The sequence below is a fragment of the Salvelinus fontinalis genome, chromosome 6 (assembly GCF_029448725.1).
Source record: "Salvelinus fontinalis isolate EN_2023a chromosome 6, ASM2944872v1, whole genome shotgun sequence".
Taxonomy (NCBI): Eukaryota; Metazoa; Chordata; class Actinopteri; order Salmoniformes; family Salmonidae; genus Salvelinus; species Salvelinus fontinalis.
The window spans coordinates 34,556,674-34,573,184 of NC_074670.1; the positions used below are offsets into that span (position 1 = coordinate 34,556,674).

The window sequence follows — 16,511 nt, forward strand, 5'->3', positions numbered from 1 at the left end:
CAAAGTGTATATTTTTGCAGTAGTTTCATGGAAAGTTGACATACAACACCTGATATGTCATATCTAATATTTGGAGAAAAGTTACTAAAAGAAATGTGTCATGTTGGATACTTTCTACATTGTGTATATTGTACAAACTGTAACAACTGCTATAAATATAAATGAAATAAATGTTTGACCAAAACAAAATGTGAATATTTTCTTTGAAATTGTCTGCAGAGCTCACCTGTTATGAGATTTATTTAACTATTTGAATCAACTAGACTTCTTTAACAAATGCTGCATCAAAAGAAACACAACAAATTATCTACAAGAGGACAGGCCAGGTCCTTGTGGACTTGTTCTTATTTAGTAATTGTACCTTAAAAAGTATTGGCCATTCAGAATTAATACTTAGATTAAAAGTTCTGATTAAAAGATTTAAATTATGGCAAAACATTATGTATTCCGTGCCTCTATGCACCATGCATTATAATTTGATTACCATGGAGATGGCTGTTTAAACCACGTATAAATAAATCAATAAAAATTTGTAGCTGTGGCTAATACCATAGATATAAAACACTAATGGTATATTGTCTATGGTTATAGCAATATTGTTGAAATATCATTACAATTGTAAAGTTTGCATCATCTTACCAAGCATCAATGATGTCAATGATGTCAATGATGTCATAATGAAACATTATCACCAACATAAACAATTTAACACAATGAATTCAGAACAGACATCTTGCTCATGCAGTTGTGTGACTATGGATGCAACTATGAATGCAAATGATCACCCATCCTTTTCAACACCAGCCTTGCATCCCAATAGAACCCCTGGAGATCTTGTTAATAAGTTCATAGATGACTCCATTCCCTCCAACCCTGGTGTTGATGAGGATGACAATGATGTGATCCATTCAACCAACTTTGTGAACCACTTCTCGGGTAGGAGCTAATAAAAATCGAAGAAACTAAACAAATAATTCTACCATAGATAGAGATCTTTGCTAATCTGTTAATATTGGTAAATTATTTTTTCCGGTAGGTTCCTCCATTTTATTTTGATTCATGACATTATGATTGTTTATGAAATGACATTTTACAGGTCAATCATCCTTTTAATTTGTAGGCTTAAGTCATCAGAGTACCCCTGAAGATTTGCTTCAGTTTGTTGCATAATCAATTGTTGATGAGGATGTCAATTATGTCGTCATCTGCTTGGGAGAGTTATGGGCCAACCTCCTTCCTGGACATGTCTCAGGACAGCTTATCCAATAGAGACCAGTCCTCTCAGTCAGAAGACCTTGACTACCTAACAGGTGTCTAGTATGGTAGTTGATCTAATTTGCTGAATTTGGCATTGAATTGCTTTGTTTCGGTGTGTTGTTCCACTCTCTTTACCATCTTCCACTTTGTCCCTGTTGATCCACAGACCCACCCTGCTTCTGGAGACCCAGGTGGGGCCAAAGGAGCTCCAAAGTAGCTCAAACCAGCTCTCGGGTAAGATCTTACTCTACCATGCTGCTTAATCTGCTAAACTTTGATTATTGGTCAATTCATTTACCCGATCCACTCTTTACGAGCAACATTTTTTCCCTCTTGATCTACAGATTGGGGCATGCCTCATTCGAATGCCTGGAGCCAATCGTTTTAGTCTGGTTATGATTACTATGACAAGCCTGGCTACCTGTCAGTTACGAGTTCTACCTCTGTCTCGTGTGCTAGTTTGCCTAATTTGTCTAATTTGCTTGATTTTGCATTGGATTGTTTTGTTTGAGTATTGTTCAACTCTCTTTACCATCTGCCACATTGTCTGTGTTGATCCACAAAGCCACCCTGTGTCTGGACTCCTGACTCCAGCGGAGCAAGGAACCCTGAAGCAGCCGAACAGCCCCTGGGAGTCTCTTATCGCTTAACCAGAGGGTTTGGACTCCCCAGACAGTCTTTTTTACTCCTGAGGATGATGTGGTGTACATGTGAACAACCACCAGGTTCTTCCTGGAGTCCCGGGACATTCCCTGCCGCTCTGCAACTCATGTTGACGATGAAGAGGTTATGTACATTACAACAACCACCAGATCCGTCCTAGACGCCCAGGATATTTCGCCATACTCTGGCTCCACCCACAGCAAGCACTCTGAGAAAGCCACCTCAAATGCATGCTCTACTATTACTAAGGAGGAACTATGGAGTATGTGGATCTCAGATACACACACGTAAGGGGTCTTAGGGTGTAGTGTAGAATGATTTAGTTTATTATTATAGTGTCTTGCATCTTCAGGATGCCCAGCCCACATATGCTTATAAGACTCTGCAGTAGAAAATAATATCATATATGTACACAATAGGCCACATGCTGTCCATTCACATATAGTACTTTGTTTACAGATCATTACGTTTGTATACTGCTTCGTTTTCTTTGTTTTCATCATCTATCACTTTGTCCCTCTTGATCCTCAGCCCAGGACTTCAGACGGGCTTTGCCTTTCCAGTTGAGATCTCTGCATTCTTACAAGAGACCTCTGAAGGTTGAGTCTCAGTCCAACAATAGGAAGAGGTGCCACTGCCTGGGGTGTGACGCAGAGGACTGCCCTGTCAGCAAGAGAGCCAGGAATTAATCTCCAATTGGCTCTCATGGGGCCATGAGGCACATTAATAGAACACAAAATAGGCACCAGAATAGAGCTGTGCCACAGTACAACAAGACATTCATAATAAGATATTGTGACATTTTGTTCCTTAGATTTCTTCCTGAGAAATGCCATCCAATACAATAACTACAACACTTCAATCCAATGCAGTATTATCTTAATAAAAAGGTCCAGGGCCTATGTTTTTTCCTATTAAACTACAAAAATTATTGATGGCTAGACATGGCTACACAATACTGTCCAAATAATATAATAATGTAACTTTCTTTTGCCTGATGAATAAGGGTTTGATATGTGTGTGTATCAGGATTGGGGAGTACCGTAACTAATTTCATGTAATCCAGTTACATTTAATCTGATTACATTTTTTTTATACCTGTAATCAATTACATTAACAGCAAATAATATTGTAATCATATTAGAAACACTTTTGAAAAACTAGATGATTAGTACTTTTAAATTCAGAAAGGATGTTTGCGAACAAATACATTATAACACCTTTATGTTTTCTCAATGACATTCAATTTAGGATTGAAGAAAGGTGCAAGTTTGAGTTTGTTCCACCTTAGCCAATCTGACATCAAGTCAGAGACCACTACTATGATAACACACCAAATGCGTTCGATCATCCTTCTTGTCTTCTTCTAATGCCTCTTAAATGAAAGTAATCCAACAGCAACTGAAAGTAATGACATGACATTAGTGAATTTGGGTAATCCAAAAATGACATTACTAATTGCAATTTTGGACAGGTAACTAGTAGGTAATTTAACAGAACATTTAGAAAGTAACCTATCCAATCCTGGTGTGTATGAAGTAGATAGCACATCTACAATTTAATATTACACCTGCATCTGTCCGATTTAACAGTATTTATTCATGCTGCAATAGTTTATGTGTTGGGGGCTAGGGTCAGTCTGTTATATTTGGAGTATTTCTCCTGTATTATCTGGTGTCCTGTGTGAATTTAAGTATGCTCCCTCTAATTCTCTCTCTCTCCCTCTCCTCCCGGAGGACCTGAGCCCTGGGACCAGGCCTCGGGACTTTTTCTCTCTACCGCACCTGAAGTCTCTAACTCTGAATTCTCAGCTATGAAAGCCAATTGACATTTACTCCTGAGGTGCTGACCTGTTGCACCCTCTACAACCACTGTGATTATTATTATTTGACCCTGCTGGTCATCTATGAAAGTTTGAACATCTTGGCCATGTCCTGCTATAATATCCACCGGCAAAGCCAGAAGAGAACTGGCCAATCCACAGAGCCTGGTTCCTCTCTAGTTTTCTTCCTAGATTCCTGCCTTTCTTGGGAGTTTTTCCCAGCCATCGTGCTTCTACATCTGTATTGCTTGCTGTTTGGGGTTTTAGGCTGGGTTTCTGTATAGCACTTTGTGACATCGGCTGATGTACAAAAGGCTTTATAAATATATTTGATTGACTGAAACAGTGAGTAATCCGATTAATATTTCCTCGAACGACAGCCAAAACATGACGTCACTCTTATTCGCTGAAATCTCTGCGTGGCAGGTCCACAAGTATCTAAGGGAAAGGGAATAAGGACATCTAGAAGAATACGGAATCATGTCGGGAACACTGCAATACAGTTTTACGCACTGTGAAAGCAAAAATGTAGTCGGTTTTGTTGTTTTGTGTTCTCGATAAGTAGGTGGTCTAGCCCAACTTCGTAAGAGAGAAACGATTGGCCTGTGTCTATTCTCGCTTCAATCTGTATTTTGAGAGCGTGAGAGAGTTCGCACGAAAGTAACGGTTTTAAGTAATGGATCAATCCTTCGTAATTCAAGAGATTTTGGCAGAAGACGAACATTGCGTCATAGTATCCTTTATAGCATGTACTAAATGTTTTTTGTATCACTCGGATGTTACGAGTGCGTTATCTAAAGGCTGATGTTTGTCTTCCTTTGGAAGAAGAACACAATGTTTCATTCCGGCGTAGCCTACGGGCAGTTCACTAAAGGCGAGGCCGTGGAGTTTGTTTGTCAAGGCCTAATAGGCTATACTTGTGTGTACCTGAATGTAGTGATATTTTATATATATATTTAATTCAATAGTACAATTATTTGGATTTAATAGGCTTTGAGTGTGAAGAAGCAGAATGCAAGTTGCTCAATGAGGACATTTGTGCTGCTTTTCGACCGTAACACCAGTGTTACACTAGTATACGCCCTTATGTTATACTATGGACATTGTGTTTAAATAGCTAGGGCTAACAGCGAAGATGCGTGAAGAGCAGAATCAACGACCTCTGCATAAGAAGGTGTGAAAGTTCACAGTTAGCCAGTGTTATGTACATGACAACTGAAAAGTACCAGTGGCCTGGCTTCGGCTCCAAGCGAGAGCAGGTCCGCTGAAGCCATGGCCAATGAGACACGAGTGCCGGGGCTGCGTAGATGGAAACAGAAAAGTTTGAGCCTTTTGGGTGAAGCACTGGTGTAAATCCTGTATGGATATGGGTGTGACATGTAGAGGCTACTGTCCAATTTTTGCAATATGATAGGTCCTCCACTGGGTGGCAATCTTATACAAGCTACTCAAATAAATTTTATTTGTCACATACGCCTAATACAACGGCTGTAGATAGACCTTACCGTGAATACAAGCCCCTAACCGTAGGCTACTGTAGGTCTACATATTTCCCAGACGTTTGATTTTTTTTATAGCAATGACTAGGCCTCTCCTCTTTGAGGATACTTGATGCATAATGTTTTTCCCAATATAAAAAAAGCATTTCATTTTTATATCAACAATTTTGTAGACCTTTTTTCAAATGTAACATTGTGCAAAAATCTTTGCAATTCCCTTAACTAGATTGTTGTAAACATGCTGTTCAATGTCTTGTCTTGGTGGACAATGTCACTGAAAGCAGACTATTGGGTTTGGTGGAGCGCACCAAGGAACATGCGTGAGTTGAAATTGGTGCTATTCCACCAGACTTATGAAATATAAATGCTCTGAAAAAAATGCGTTACACCTGCCCATAGTAATGTCCTACCTTTGTATCCTATAGGCTGTTTGTTTTTACCCATAGAAGAATGGCGATAACTGGTGAAGATGTCACATTGGATGACATTTGTCCCATCTCAAATGACTTTGCAGTTGTGGAAGGTATGCAATAGTTAATGGATTGGTTTTAACTTGCTTATTATAATATGCATAATGGAGGTGGAGGCTTATAATGCATTGTAATAACATGTTATTCTTTCCTCAGTGTCCACGGCAGATGAACTTTCTGTTGTGGGTGAGTTTTCTTTTTTCCCTGGGTCAATTTCCCCCTGGTATGGTCATAGGGCCAAGTTATTAAATGTCTATTACATGATATTTATATAGGTGCAGACACTAGAGTGAGGCTGAACTTCCAGGATGGGGATCTGGAGGTGAGGCTCCCCTTTGGCTCGCACTCTCGCCTTTTCCTCAGTGAGGTCAACAAAGCCTGGAGGGGTAAGACATGGCCTACTTTTCCTTCAAATTATCACAAGTGTTGCATTCCAAATTATTTATCCTGAAGTGTACACCTGGTCGCTACTTACCACAAATCTATAAGCATTGGATCGGTGGAGGCATGGGCAAGAGGGGATGTCCACCATATTTCTTAAACCAGTCATTTCCTTTCATTGACATTCAATTCAGCATTGACAAAAAAAGTTTGTTCCACCAGAGCAAGTCTGACCACAAGTCAGAGACCACTATGATGACACACCAAATGTGTTTGATGGAGTGCGGGAAAAGAGCAGGAATAGGCTTTTATAGGCTACAGACTTAAAGGGGCAATCTGTAGTTGCTACATCCATTCTTGGATTTATAAATGATATATATACATATATATCCATTGATTCTTGAAGAATATAACTTATAAATGCCTCAAGAGCTTAGTTCAACTATCATACTCCTTGAGAACTCAAAATATATGTATGCCTGTTATTCTCAAATGTTTGTAAACATCGCAAATGTTAACAAACACTGTATACCCTCATAACATGGTTAAAACAATCATTTGGATTTCATGATTGGTCAGTCCTTGCATCCTTAGCACTGTCTATTAATCTGAGAGTGGTTACATATCTCCAGGCCCAACCCTCAGCTTTTTTACCAAAAGATCTGTGGATTTGCCCTTAAACAGCTACATATTATCAAGATATTAAAGTGTCACCAACAAAAAGGTAAACAATAGGCCTATAGCAAATGCAGCATATGGCATTCATTTTTCACATGTACTGTAAATAGCACTTTTCAGTAGTGCTCAAAGCATGCCATTCCATGAGTGTAGCATTTATTTTTCAACTCGATTCAATGAGCCCAATCAGTCCTACATGACAACAAAATCATAAACAACAGAGTAGGGCTGGCTAATAAGTCCTTAGTTTTGGGGTTATGCTCAGGTAAAATAATTTGACTAATCTATACTTTCATATTTCCAAGTCCTATTCTTGAAGATCGAGGGGTATAACATTTATTGGAATGACTGATATTCTGATAGACTTTGGTTTTTAATGTAAATATATAATTTAATCATATTATATGTAGTAGAAAGCGATGGATTAGAAGAAGCCTACATAACCAACCCATAGAGTAAAATTTAACATCCATATATTTTTTATTTTTTTATTTCACCTTTATTTAACCAGGTCGGCCTGTTGAGAACAAGTTCTCATTTACAACTGCGACCTGGCCAAGATAAAGCAAAGCAGTGCGACACAAACAACAACACAGGGTTACAGATGGAATAAACAAACATACAGTCAATAACATATGGCCAGCAATGTAAACTTTAACATTGATTTATCCTGCGATAGATGTTGTTCAATTGGTAACATACATTTTTGTCTTCTTCTAATGCCTCTTAAGGAGAAACTAATCTAAAAGTAACGGAATGTAATCAGATTACATAACTGAGTTTGGGTAATCCAAAAGTTACATTACTGATTACAATTTTGGACAGGTAACTAGTAACTGCAACGGATTAAATTTAGAAAGTAACCTACCCAACCCTGACAATCACATATTTTTGAACCATAAGTCTATTGTGTTCTGTATGAACTTGTTGCTACTCAGAAAAATGGCAGATGGTTCAGAAAATGTTCAGTTGACAACAATAGGATTAATTCAAGTTGGTAAAAGTACAAATGATGTAATAGATGAGCAAAGAAACAGTAGCTACTCACCACAAGTTACACAAAACTCTAAAAAGAGGGGAACCAGTTGTCACTTATAAGTCAACAGCCAAATATGATGCATACTTGAGAGAGAGAGATAGCAATAGAGAGAGAGAGAGAGAAATGGCATCAGAGAAAGAGAGAGAGTGAAAGAAGGAAAATAGACTGGGGAGGCGCATAGTTTTAGTGCTGTGTGCTCATCCTGAGTAGTTTATGTCTGTTGCTTAACTAAGCATTTGTAACTATGTAAGTGTAGGATAAATATAATATTTCCTTCCATCTGAATTATATATTTGAATTCGGCTTTTACGTGTTTTTTTCCTGTTTATCTCAATCGGATGAGCCACTGGATTCGTTGAGACACAGAGTCTACTTTGCTATGTATGTGTCATTTTTGGCATTAGCTCACTACTTTACACAATGGAGCTCTTAAATTTAAGATGTAGGACTAAAGTTCTTTTTTAAAAAGGGCCACACTCACTTTTACTCTGTGAGAGGAAACAGTGATGGAAAGGTTTGGTAACCTGGCAGGTTTTGTTGTGAACAGGAAGAATGTGAGAAACTCACAAGGTAAGCAGAAAAGTGACATCTTTGTACGAGCGTGTGGTCTTATTGAAAATAAAATAGCAGCATGAGTGATTTTGGTGCGGTAATATTCTCAAGGTAGCGCAAATGTACGTGTAATAGGAAGTGTGTGTTTGTGTGTGTGTTTGTGTGTGTGTGTGTGTGAACCATGTGAAAGAGGGAACATAACTGAATACCTTTTTCAGCCACACAGTAACAAAAGATTTTGATTCAACATACGAGGCAACTAGCTTGTGAGAATGTGAAGTAACCTGCCTCTGAATCACTTTCTACTTTGAGTACCTATTTGAATGAAGCAAATGCTGTGTCATTTTCAGTTCACTGTATTACTGATGATTATCCTCATTGTGTGTTCTGTGAATCACTGCTGAGGATCTCTTGGAATTGTTTCCTTGTCATTGATGCTCCTCCAGCTTTTCCACTTCCGTGGGATATTGGAGCAACAAATATAAACTATTTGAATAACAAATAGGCAACAATTGTGTTTATAGCCTACAATTGTGTGTTTATAGCCTACAATTGAAATGGCATGTTTTGGGATTTGTGTAAGTGCCTTTTTCATGTTTTCCTTTTTCCTCCTTCAGATGTTTGCAAGTCTCCCAAGGAAGCACCGAAGTTTGAGTGGCTCCACAAGTACCGCAAAGCCTCCAAAGGCCAAGGTGGCGTTAAACAGACCCTTGCACCTTTGGGAACGACACACACCAAGATCTGCCAGCATAAGAAAACAGGTAAGCCAACAGCCCTCTTCATGTCCCTCTCAGTCAGTACCCTTCCTGAACTGCTACCCTTATCACACAGAGACCATTGTGTGGTAATATCTAGCAAGTATGTGTAGCTGACAGCTGAATTAAATTACAGGTCTACACTAAGAAAGCACATGATTGATAATTAACCATGATTCTTGGATCATGATAACTGTATCTGATCCAAAGCCTAGGAGGTGCCCTCCAAAGTGACGTCACAAAGCTATGTCATTCCTTATGGTTTTGTGACATGTCTCTTGTTGATGTTAGTTGGTCTTGTTAAACTTTGGGGAGATTGACAACATTATCTTCCATATTGGCTTTAACTCTAGAAAAACTGTTTCACAATGGATCTATCTTCACACTGTGAGCAAACTATCGCACATGTGTGCCTGTCAGTGTCAGCCACTGCCAAAGGAAGCTATTTGCTCTGGCACTCCGATTGATAAGCAAAGTGCCCGAACCTGTACATCTAGATGCTATTTGCAATGTTGATTTGTTGTTGTTGATTTGTTGTTGTTGTTGTATCTTCTCAAATTTTCTCCTGCCACTGAAATATACTTTTCATTATTTCATGCAATTTCTTTATGCATGTACAATGCATATCAATTCACATTAGTTAAAAAAATGGTTGACATGGAAATAATTGTAAGACTGCATTTGGCGGACATAAACGCTTCATAGTTGTGTAAACATTTGTACTGACGTTTTTTTTTTTTTGCCACCTGCCAGAGACCGCCCAGTGTTTTCTTTTCTTTTACATTTTTTAAATGTATATTTTTTTTTTACCCCCTTTTTCTCCCCAATTTCGTGGTATCCAATTGTTAGTAGTTACTATCTTGTCTCATCGCTACAACTCCCGTACGGGCTCCGGAGAGACGAAGTGTTTTCTTGGTTGATTAGTTTGGTTTGTGACACCGCCGTCGTCACTTGCGCAAGTGCGGGTGAAAAAAACATGTATCAACATTCCTTGCACGAACAGGTCCTTGGACATTGCACTGCACATCATGCGTGGAAGCACTGCTTGGATATGTCTAGAGTGAATAAAGACACTGGTAGGGGGAAATGTTTATGATTTTCTGTTGTATTTAGATTGTCTATTTGCTAGCGCAGTCTGAAACGCAAGTAACTTTTTTTTCTGTGCATTAGTGCTTGTTCAAATTAGCTAGCTTTGCTAAGAATATAACTTCTACCTAGCTAAGTGGCTTTCTTTATTGGATGTTTTGAGCAGAGTAATGGTTTGGAACGAGCGCGCTAGTTAGGTAATTAGCTAACTATCCATATACAGCATGTCAATATTATGTTTTTTTTTAAGGTTCGCCATCTATATTTCTAAGATAGTCCATATTCTGTAGGTTTGCGACATTTCATCAGTCATTGTGTCCTGATTTGGGTTTGGTAATGCACCATGCAAACCTGACGTTCAGCAGCTTTGGGATTTTCACAGTTTTAGCTATCTCAGTATCTGTCAACTGAAGGTGTAAAGCTAGACAGGCAATTAGTAGCCACTCATTTCAATTGAAAATGGATGGACGCTGTAGTTTGATTGTCTTGGGTTCTCTTTATTTTTGTATCTTGGAAAATGTCCATATTAGTAGATTGCAGATAAGAACATATGTCTCTGCCCATTTTATTACTCCTAGATACAAATGGTTATTTTATGCAATGCTGAACTTTGTGATGAGCACGGACTTTTGTGCACCCACACTGTAGTATGCTACAGTAAAGTGGTTGACTCACACTTTTCTTTATTGAACCAAGACAGGGCAGCCTTTCATGTTTCTATTTTTAGACTGTAATTAGTGATGATCGCAATACTAACTTTGCCTTTACAGTGGACTGTTTTTTGGCGTAGCCTTTAACAGGTTTAACGAGCCTTACCATGACCACAGATTAATGTAAAACATGTAAAAGTCCTGCTAACAAGACACTTTATAGGCTAGCTCATCTTCTGTTCTCTGTGGACAGTAGGAGGGTAAAATGCTGTAAATCATTCTTCTGAAATAGGCCTACTGAAAGCCAATGTAGGCCTAGATGTTTACTTTCAATATTAAGTTAGGTCAGGGACTGGGAAGCTCCGTTGGGGTCTTGTGGTGTATTATTTAGGACTTAGGTGAAATGCAGTAAGTCATCCTTCGGAAATAGCTGAGATCCAATGTAGTCCTAGGTCTAGATGTTGACTTTCAACATGACTTTCAAAAATGGACAATTGCGCTACAGCCCCACTACGCTGTAATTGATACTGTCATTTTGTTTACTCAAAATAGCACTCTGGTTCTCCAATGCCCCTGTTTTGTACATCAGTATGCCTAAAGACAGCATTCAATAGCCTAGACTTCACCCTCCCTCTTGGTTAGCCTTTGAAACAATATATTTCATTCTTAATGCAGTCTTTATCAGGTTTTGTATCTGTGGTGAACTATTAGACTTTTTCTTTTGGGTAGCTGTAGCCTCTGATTATAAGCGATTCCATTGCACTACAGAAATGTGAGTTCTTCCTCTTGTATTGTTTTGCAATCGCTTTCCATAAACAATAGATAAAGCTAACATTTACCTTGACTGTCTTGTGAGAGTGTATAGTATGCAAGGAATATCCCCCGAGATGGTAAGAACTTGTGTGTGATGTGATTTGAAGTACATGCTGACCCGACCGGACACATTGCGTGCACGAGCGTTGCAAAATAAATGTAGAAATCCATGTTATTCAATTATTGCACACCAACGAGCGTCTGCGTTGCCACGGGCTAAAATAGAAGTCATTCCTATTTCTGACGCATATCGCGCTGCAAGTCCTGCCTCTCCCATCGGTTTATAGAAGCAGGTACCCACGTTCCATCTCCTCATTGGTTATACCAACGTGGGTGATTGAAAGACGAACTGTTTTGCCGGTCGTCGTGGTAATACTATGACAGTTTAGATGCCAATCACCATATAAGTTCAAAGATGAAAAAGCCTGGAAGGAGGAGAGATGACTAGAAACGATTCAGTTGACCGTTTTGTGTGTGGATTAATTGTCAGCGTAGAGGACCTTGTGTATTTCAGGTAAAATAACAACTCAATGTTTATATCCCAGGACAAATTAGCTAGCAACAGCAAGCTAGCTAAATAGGACAAATTAGCTAGCATGTGCAAGCTAACTAGCTAAATTGCATACATTTTTAATGCTTTTCGACCTGTCCCCAAATTAATGTAATTGGTTCAGAGTTTGTTTTGATATTTTAACCTGCGTGTCGTGATCGCGTTTCGTGTGGGGGGACAAAATACATTTATGCATGATGGCGCACGATGGCACACGCGCGCAGACGGTTTGGGTTCCGTGGTAGGCTTTGCTAAAGGATGAGCCTATGTTTACGTTGTATTAGCCTATGTTAACTTCTAACTGTTTTTCTCCCAAGTCCTGTCCAATTTGCAGTAAGCTATTGGTTCCTGAAGTTATCCCTGCCTAGTTCACGAAGCAACTCAATACATCTTGTGCTTAGCCTGGGGTGTAATCATTAGTCCAAACAGTTGCAAATGGAAAACATTTATCAACAAACAAGAGTTTCTATTGGATAAATTCAAGTATGTCTCCCCGTTATCATTCCGTTTGCTTCAGTTTCATTCCTAGTGAATACATCCCTGGTCCCAGATTGTTTTTTGCTATCTTGTCCTCATACTGGACAACAAATCTCAAAAGCTTGTAGGCCTAGGTCTATTGCATGAAAACCTGTTGGCTAATTTCTTGCACAGCTGCTTGTATTGAGTTGATTCTCTAAAACAGAATGCAATAAACGATGAACTCGCAATCAGATACTGCTACAGTATATGCTGGTTAAACAACAACAAAAACGATGCACCCTCAAAAGCAATTTCCTCTATTACACTTGCCATGTTCGTAGAGTTTGTTCTGCCAAGCAGTAGGAGACAGTGGCCATATTGTCTTAGACTCAGGCTTTGACTCTTCCATTGATTTGAACAACTTAAAATGCAATGTATTGTCTCGGGTATCTTGCAATAGAGAGTTGATGTCAATGAGATTAACCTGGATAAATAAAGGTTATGCCTGAACAACAATATACATGCAACAATTTCAAAGATTTTACTGAGTTACAGTTCAAATAACGAAATCAGTCAATTGAAATAAATTCATTAGGCCCTAATCTATGGATTTCACATGACTGGGAATACAGATATGCATCTGTTGGACACATACCTTAAAAAAAATAAAACCAGTCAGTATCTGGTGTGACAACCATTTGCCTCATGCAGTGCTACATCTCCTTCGCATAGAGTTGATCAGGCTGTTGATTGTTGCCTGTGGAATGTTGTTCCACTCCTCTTGAATGGCTGTGCAAAGTTGGTGGATATCGGCGGGAACTGGAACAAACTGTCGTACAGCGTGTTCCACATGCTCAATAGGTGACATGTCTGAGTATGCCGGCCATGGAAGAACTGGGACATTTTCAGCTTCCAGGAATTGTGTACAGATCCTTGCGACATGGGGCCAAGCATTATCATGCTGAAACATGAGGTGATGGCGGCGGATGACTGGCTCGACAATGGGCCTCAGAGCCTCGTCGTGGTAGCTCTGTGCATTTAAATTGCCCATGACAAAATGCAGTTGTGTTTGTTTTCCGTAGCTTATGCCTGCCCATACCATAACCCCACCCCCACCATGGGGTACTCTGTTCACAACGTTGACATCAGCAAACCGCTCGCCCACACAACACCATACACGCTGTCTGCCAAACCGCCATTTATCTGTAAAGCGCGCACTTCTCAAGTGTACCAGTGGCCATCAAAGGTGAGCATTCGCCCGCTGAAGGCGGTTACTACCCCGAACTGCAGTCCGGTCAATACCCTGGTGAGGATGACGAGCACGAAGATGAGCTTCCCTGAGTCGGTTTCTGACAGTTTGTGCAGAAATGATTTGATTGTGCAAACCTGCTGTTTCATCATCTGTCCGGGTGGCTGGTCTCAGAAGATCCCGCAGGTGAAGAAGCCAGATGTGGAGGTCCTGGGCTGGCGTGGTTACACGTGGTCTGCGGTTGTAAGGCCGGTTGGACGTACTGCCAAATTCTCTAAAACAATGTTTGGAGGTGGCTTATGGTAGAGAAATGAACATTCAATGCTCTGGTGGACATTCCTGCAGTCAGCATGTCATTTGCGCGTTCCCTCAACTTGAGACATCTGTGGCATGGTGTTGTGACACCTGCACATTTTAGTGGCCTTATATTGTCCCCAGCATGAGGTGCACCTGTGTAATGATCATGCTGTTTAATCAGCTTCTTGATGTGTCAAACTGTCAAGGGGTTGGATTATCCTGGCAAATAAGAAGTTCCAAATTAAGCAGCAGCAGCTGAAAAGATGAGCTCCTACAAATATTGAAATTTAAATGTTTTTTTAGAGTAAAGTACATCGAAAAAAAATCAAAAGAAAACTGCAGACTGAATAGGAGAGCAAACAAGCAGCAAACAAAGAAGAAAGGCTTTTGAAAAAGTAACAATTTTTTCATAAAATTATACCGTTTTCTTAGCTAGCTAAGTTGTTTACCTGTTGCTAGGCAGTTGCTAGGGACATTCCTGGAAGAAGCTAGCTAGCTAACAAGGAGTGTCTAGTTGGCAGAAGAGAAGAAGGGACAAAGAAGGGACAAAGTGGGACAAAATAAGGACAGAAGAAAAGGGAAAGGGGGGAAAGGGGACATTAAGGTGAAGCAGTCCTCTAAAGACACAAAAGACAATAATACAAGAAACAACACTTCTATTGCCTCTCCCTCTACGATACGCACTTCCGGGTTGGAGCGAGTAGTTGCATTCCGCTTTGCTCCACAGGTAGTATTACATTTCATTTCATTACAGTACAACAGTTTGATTTGTTTGATCTTAGCTGGCTACATAGCCGTCTTTGTATCCAAGATAATTGTGTAGTCTAGAGTAATTGTCGAGGTTACCTAGCGAGCTACACTTTCAAACAAAGTCAACAACGCAGCCACTGCTAGCTAGCCTATTTTCCAGCCAGCAGTACTATATCATTTTAGTCAATAAGATTTTTTGCAACGTAAGCTTAACTTTCTGAACATTCAAGACGTGTAGTCCACTTGTCATTCCAATCTCCTTTGCATTAGCGTAGCCTCTTCTGTAGCCTGTCAACTATGTGTCTGTCTATCCCTGTTCTCTCCTCTCTGCACAGACCATACAAACGCTTCACACCGCGTGGCCGCTGCTACTCTAACCTGGTGGTCCCAGCGCGCACGACCCACGTGGAGTTCCAGGTCTCAGGCAGCCTCTGGAACTGCCGATCTGCGGCCAACAAGGCAGAGTTCATCTCAGCCTATGCTTCCCTCCAGTCCCTCGACTTCTTGGCACTGACGGAAACATGGATTACCACTGATAACACTGCTACTCCTACTGCTCTCTCCTCGTCTGCCCACGTGTTCTCGCACACCCCGAGAGCTTCTGGTCAGCGGGGTGGTGGCACTGGGATCCTCATCTCTCCCAAGTGGACATTCTCTCTTTCTCCCCTGACCCATCTGTCTATCGCCTCCTTTGAATTCCATGCTGTCACAGTTACCAGCCCTTTCAAGCTTAACATCCTTATCATTTATCGCCCTCCAGGTTCCCTTGGAGAGTTCATCAATGAGCTTGACGCCCTGATAAGTTCCTTTCCTGAGGATGGCTCACCTCTCACAGTTCTGGGTGACTTTAACCTCCCCACGTCTACCTTTGACTCATTCCTCTCTGCCTCCTTCTTTCCACTCCTCTCCTCTTTTGACCTCACCCTCTCACCTTCCCCCCCTACTCACAAGGCAGGCAATACGCTTGACCTCATCTTTACTAGATGCTGTTCTTCCACTAATCTCATTGCAACTCTCCTCCAAGTCTCCGACCACTACCTTGTATCCTTTTCCCTCTCGCTCTCATCCAACACTTCCCACACTGCCCCTACTCGGATGGTATCGCGCCGTCCCAACCTTCGCTCTCTCTCCCCCGCTACTCTCTCCTCATCCATCCTATCATCTCTTCCCTCTGCTCAAACCTTCTCCAACCTATCTCCTGATTCTGCCTCCTCAACCCTCCTCTCCTCCCTTTCTGCATCCTTTGACTCTCTATGTCCCCTATCCTCCAGGCCGGCTCGGTCCTCCCCTCCTGCTCCGTGGCTCGACGACTCATTGCGAGCTCACAGAACAGGGCTCCGGGCAGCCGAGCGGAAATGGAGGAAAACTCGCCTCCCTGCGGACCTAGCATCCTTTCACTCCCTCCTCTCTACATTCTCCTCTTCTGTCTCTGCTGCTAAAGCCAATTTCTACCACTCTAAATTCCAAGCATCTGCCTCTAACCCTAGGAAGCTCTTTGCCACCTTCTCCTCCCTCCTGAATCCTCCTCCCCCTCCTCCCCC

General features: G+C 40.8%; 1 protein-coding gene across 3 annotated transcripts in view; it reads left to right on the plus strand.

Moving 5' to 3' along the window:
• The first annotated feature begins 4,121 nt into the window (after positions 1-4,121).
• The window catches only part of LOC129857727 (type II inositol 1,4,5-trisphosphate 5-phosphatase-like), a 34,313-nt gene continuing 21,923 nt past the window's right edge, over positions 4,122-16,511 (plus strand). For 2 of the 3 annotated variants that reach the window (XM_055926240.1, XM_055926241.1), the window contains exons 1-6: positions 4,122-4,475; positions 5,482-5,561; positions 5,667-5,764; positions 5,868-5,897; positions 5,987-6,097; positions 8,979-9,122. In XM_055926240.1, the coding sequence (XP_055782215.1) occupies positions 4,419-4,475; positions 5,482-5,561; positions 5,667-5,764; positions 5,868-5,897; positions 5,987-6,097; positions 8,979-9,122 (520 nt within the window). In that variant the 5' untranslated portion in view covers positions 4,122-4,418. Of the gene's footprint in view, positions 4,476-5,481; positions 5,562-5,666; positions 5,765-5,867; positions 5,898-5,986; positions 6,098-8,978; positions 9,123-10,059; positions 10,193-16,511 lie in introns of those variants that run through there. The other variant, XM_055926242.1, reaches the window with a different exon arrangement.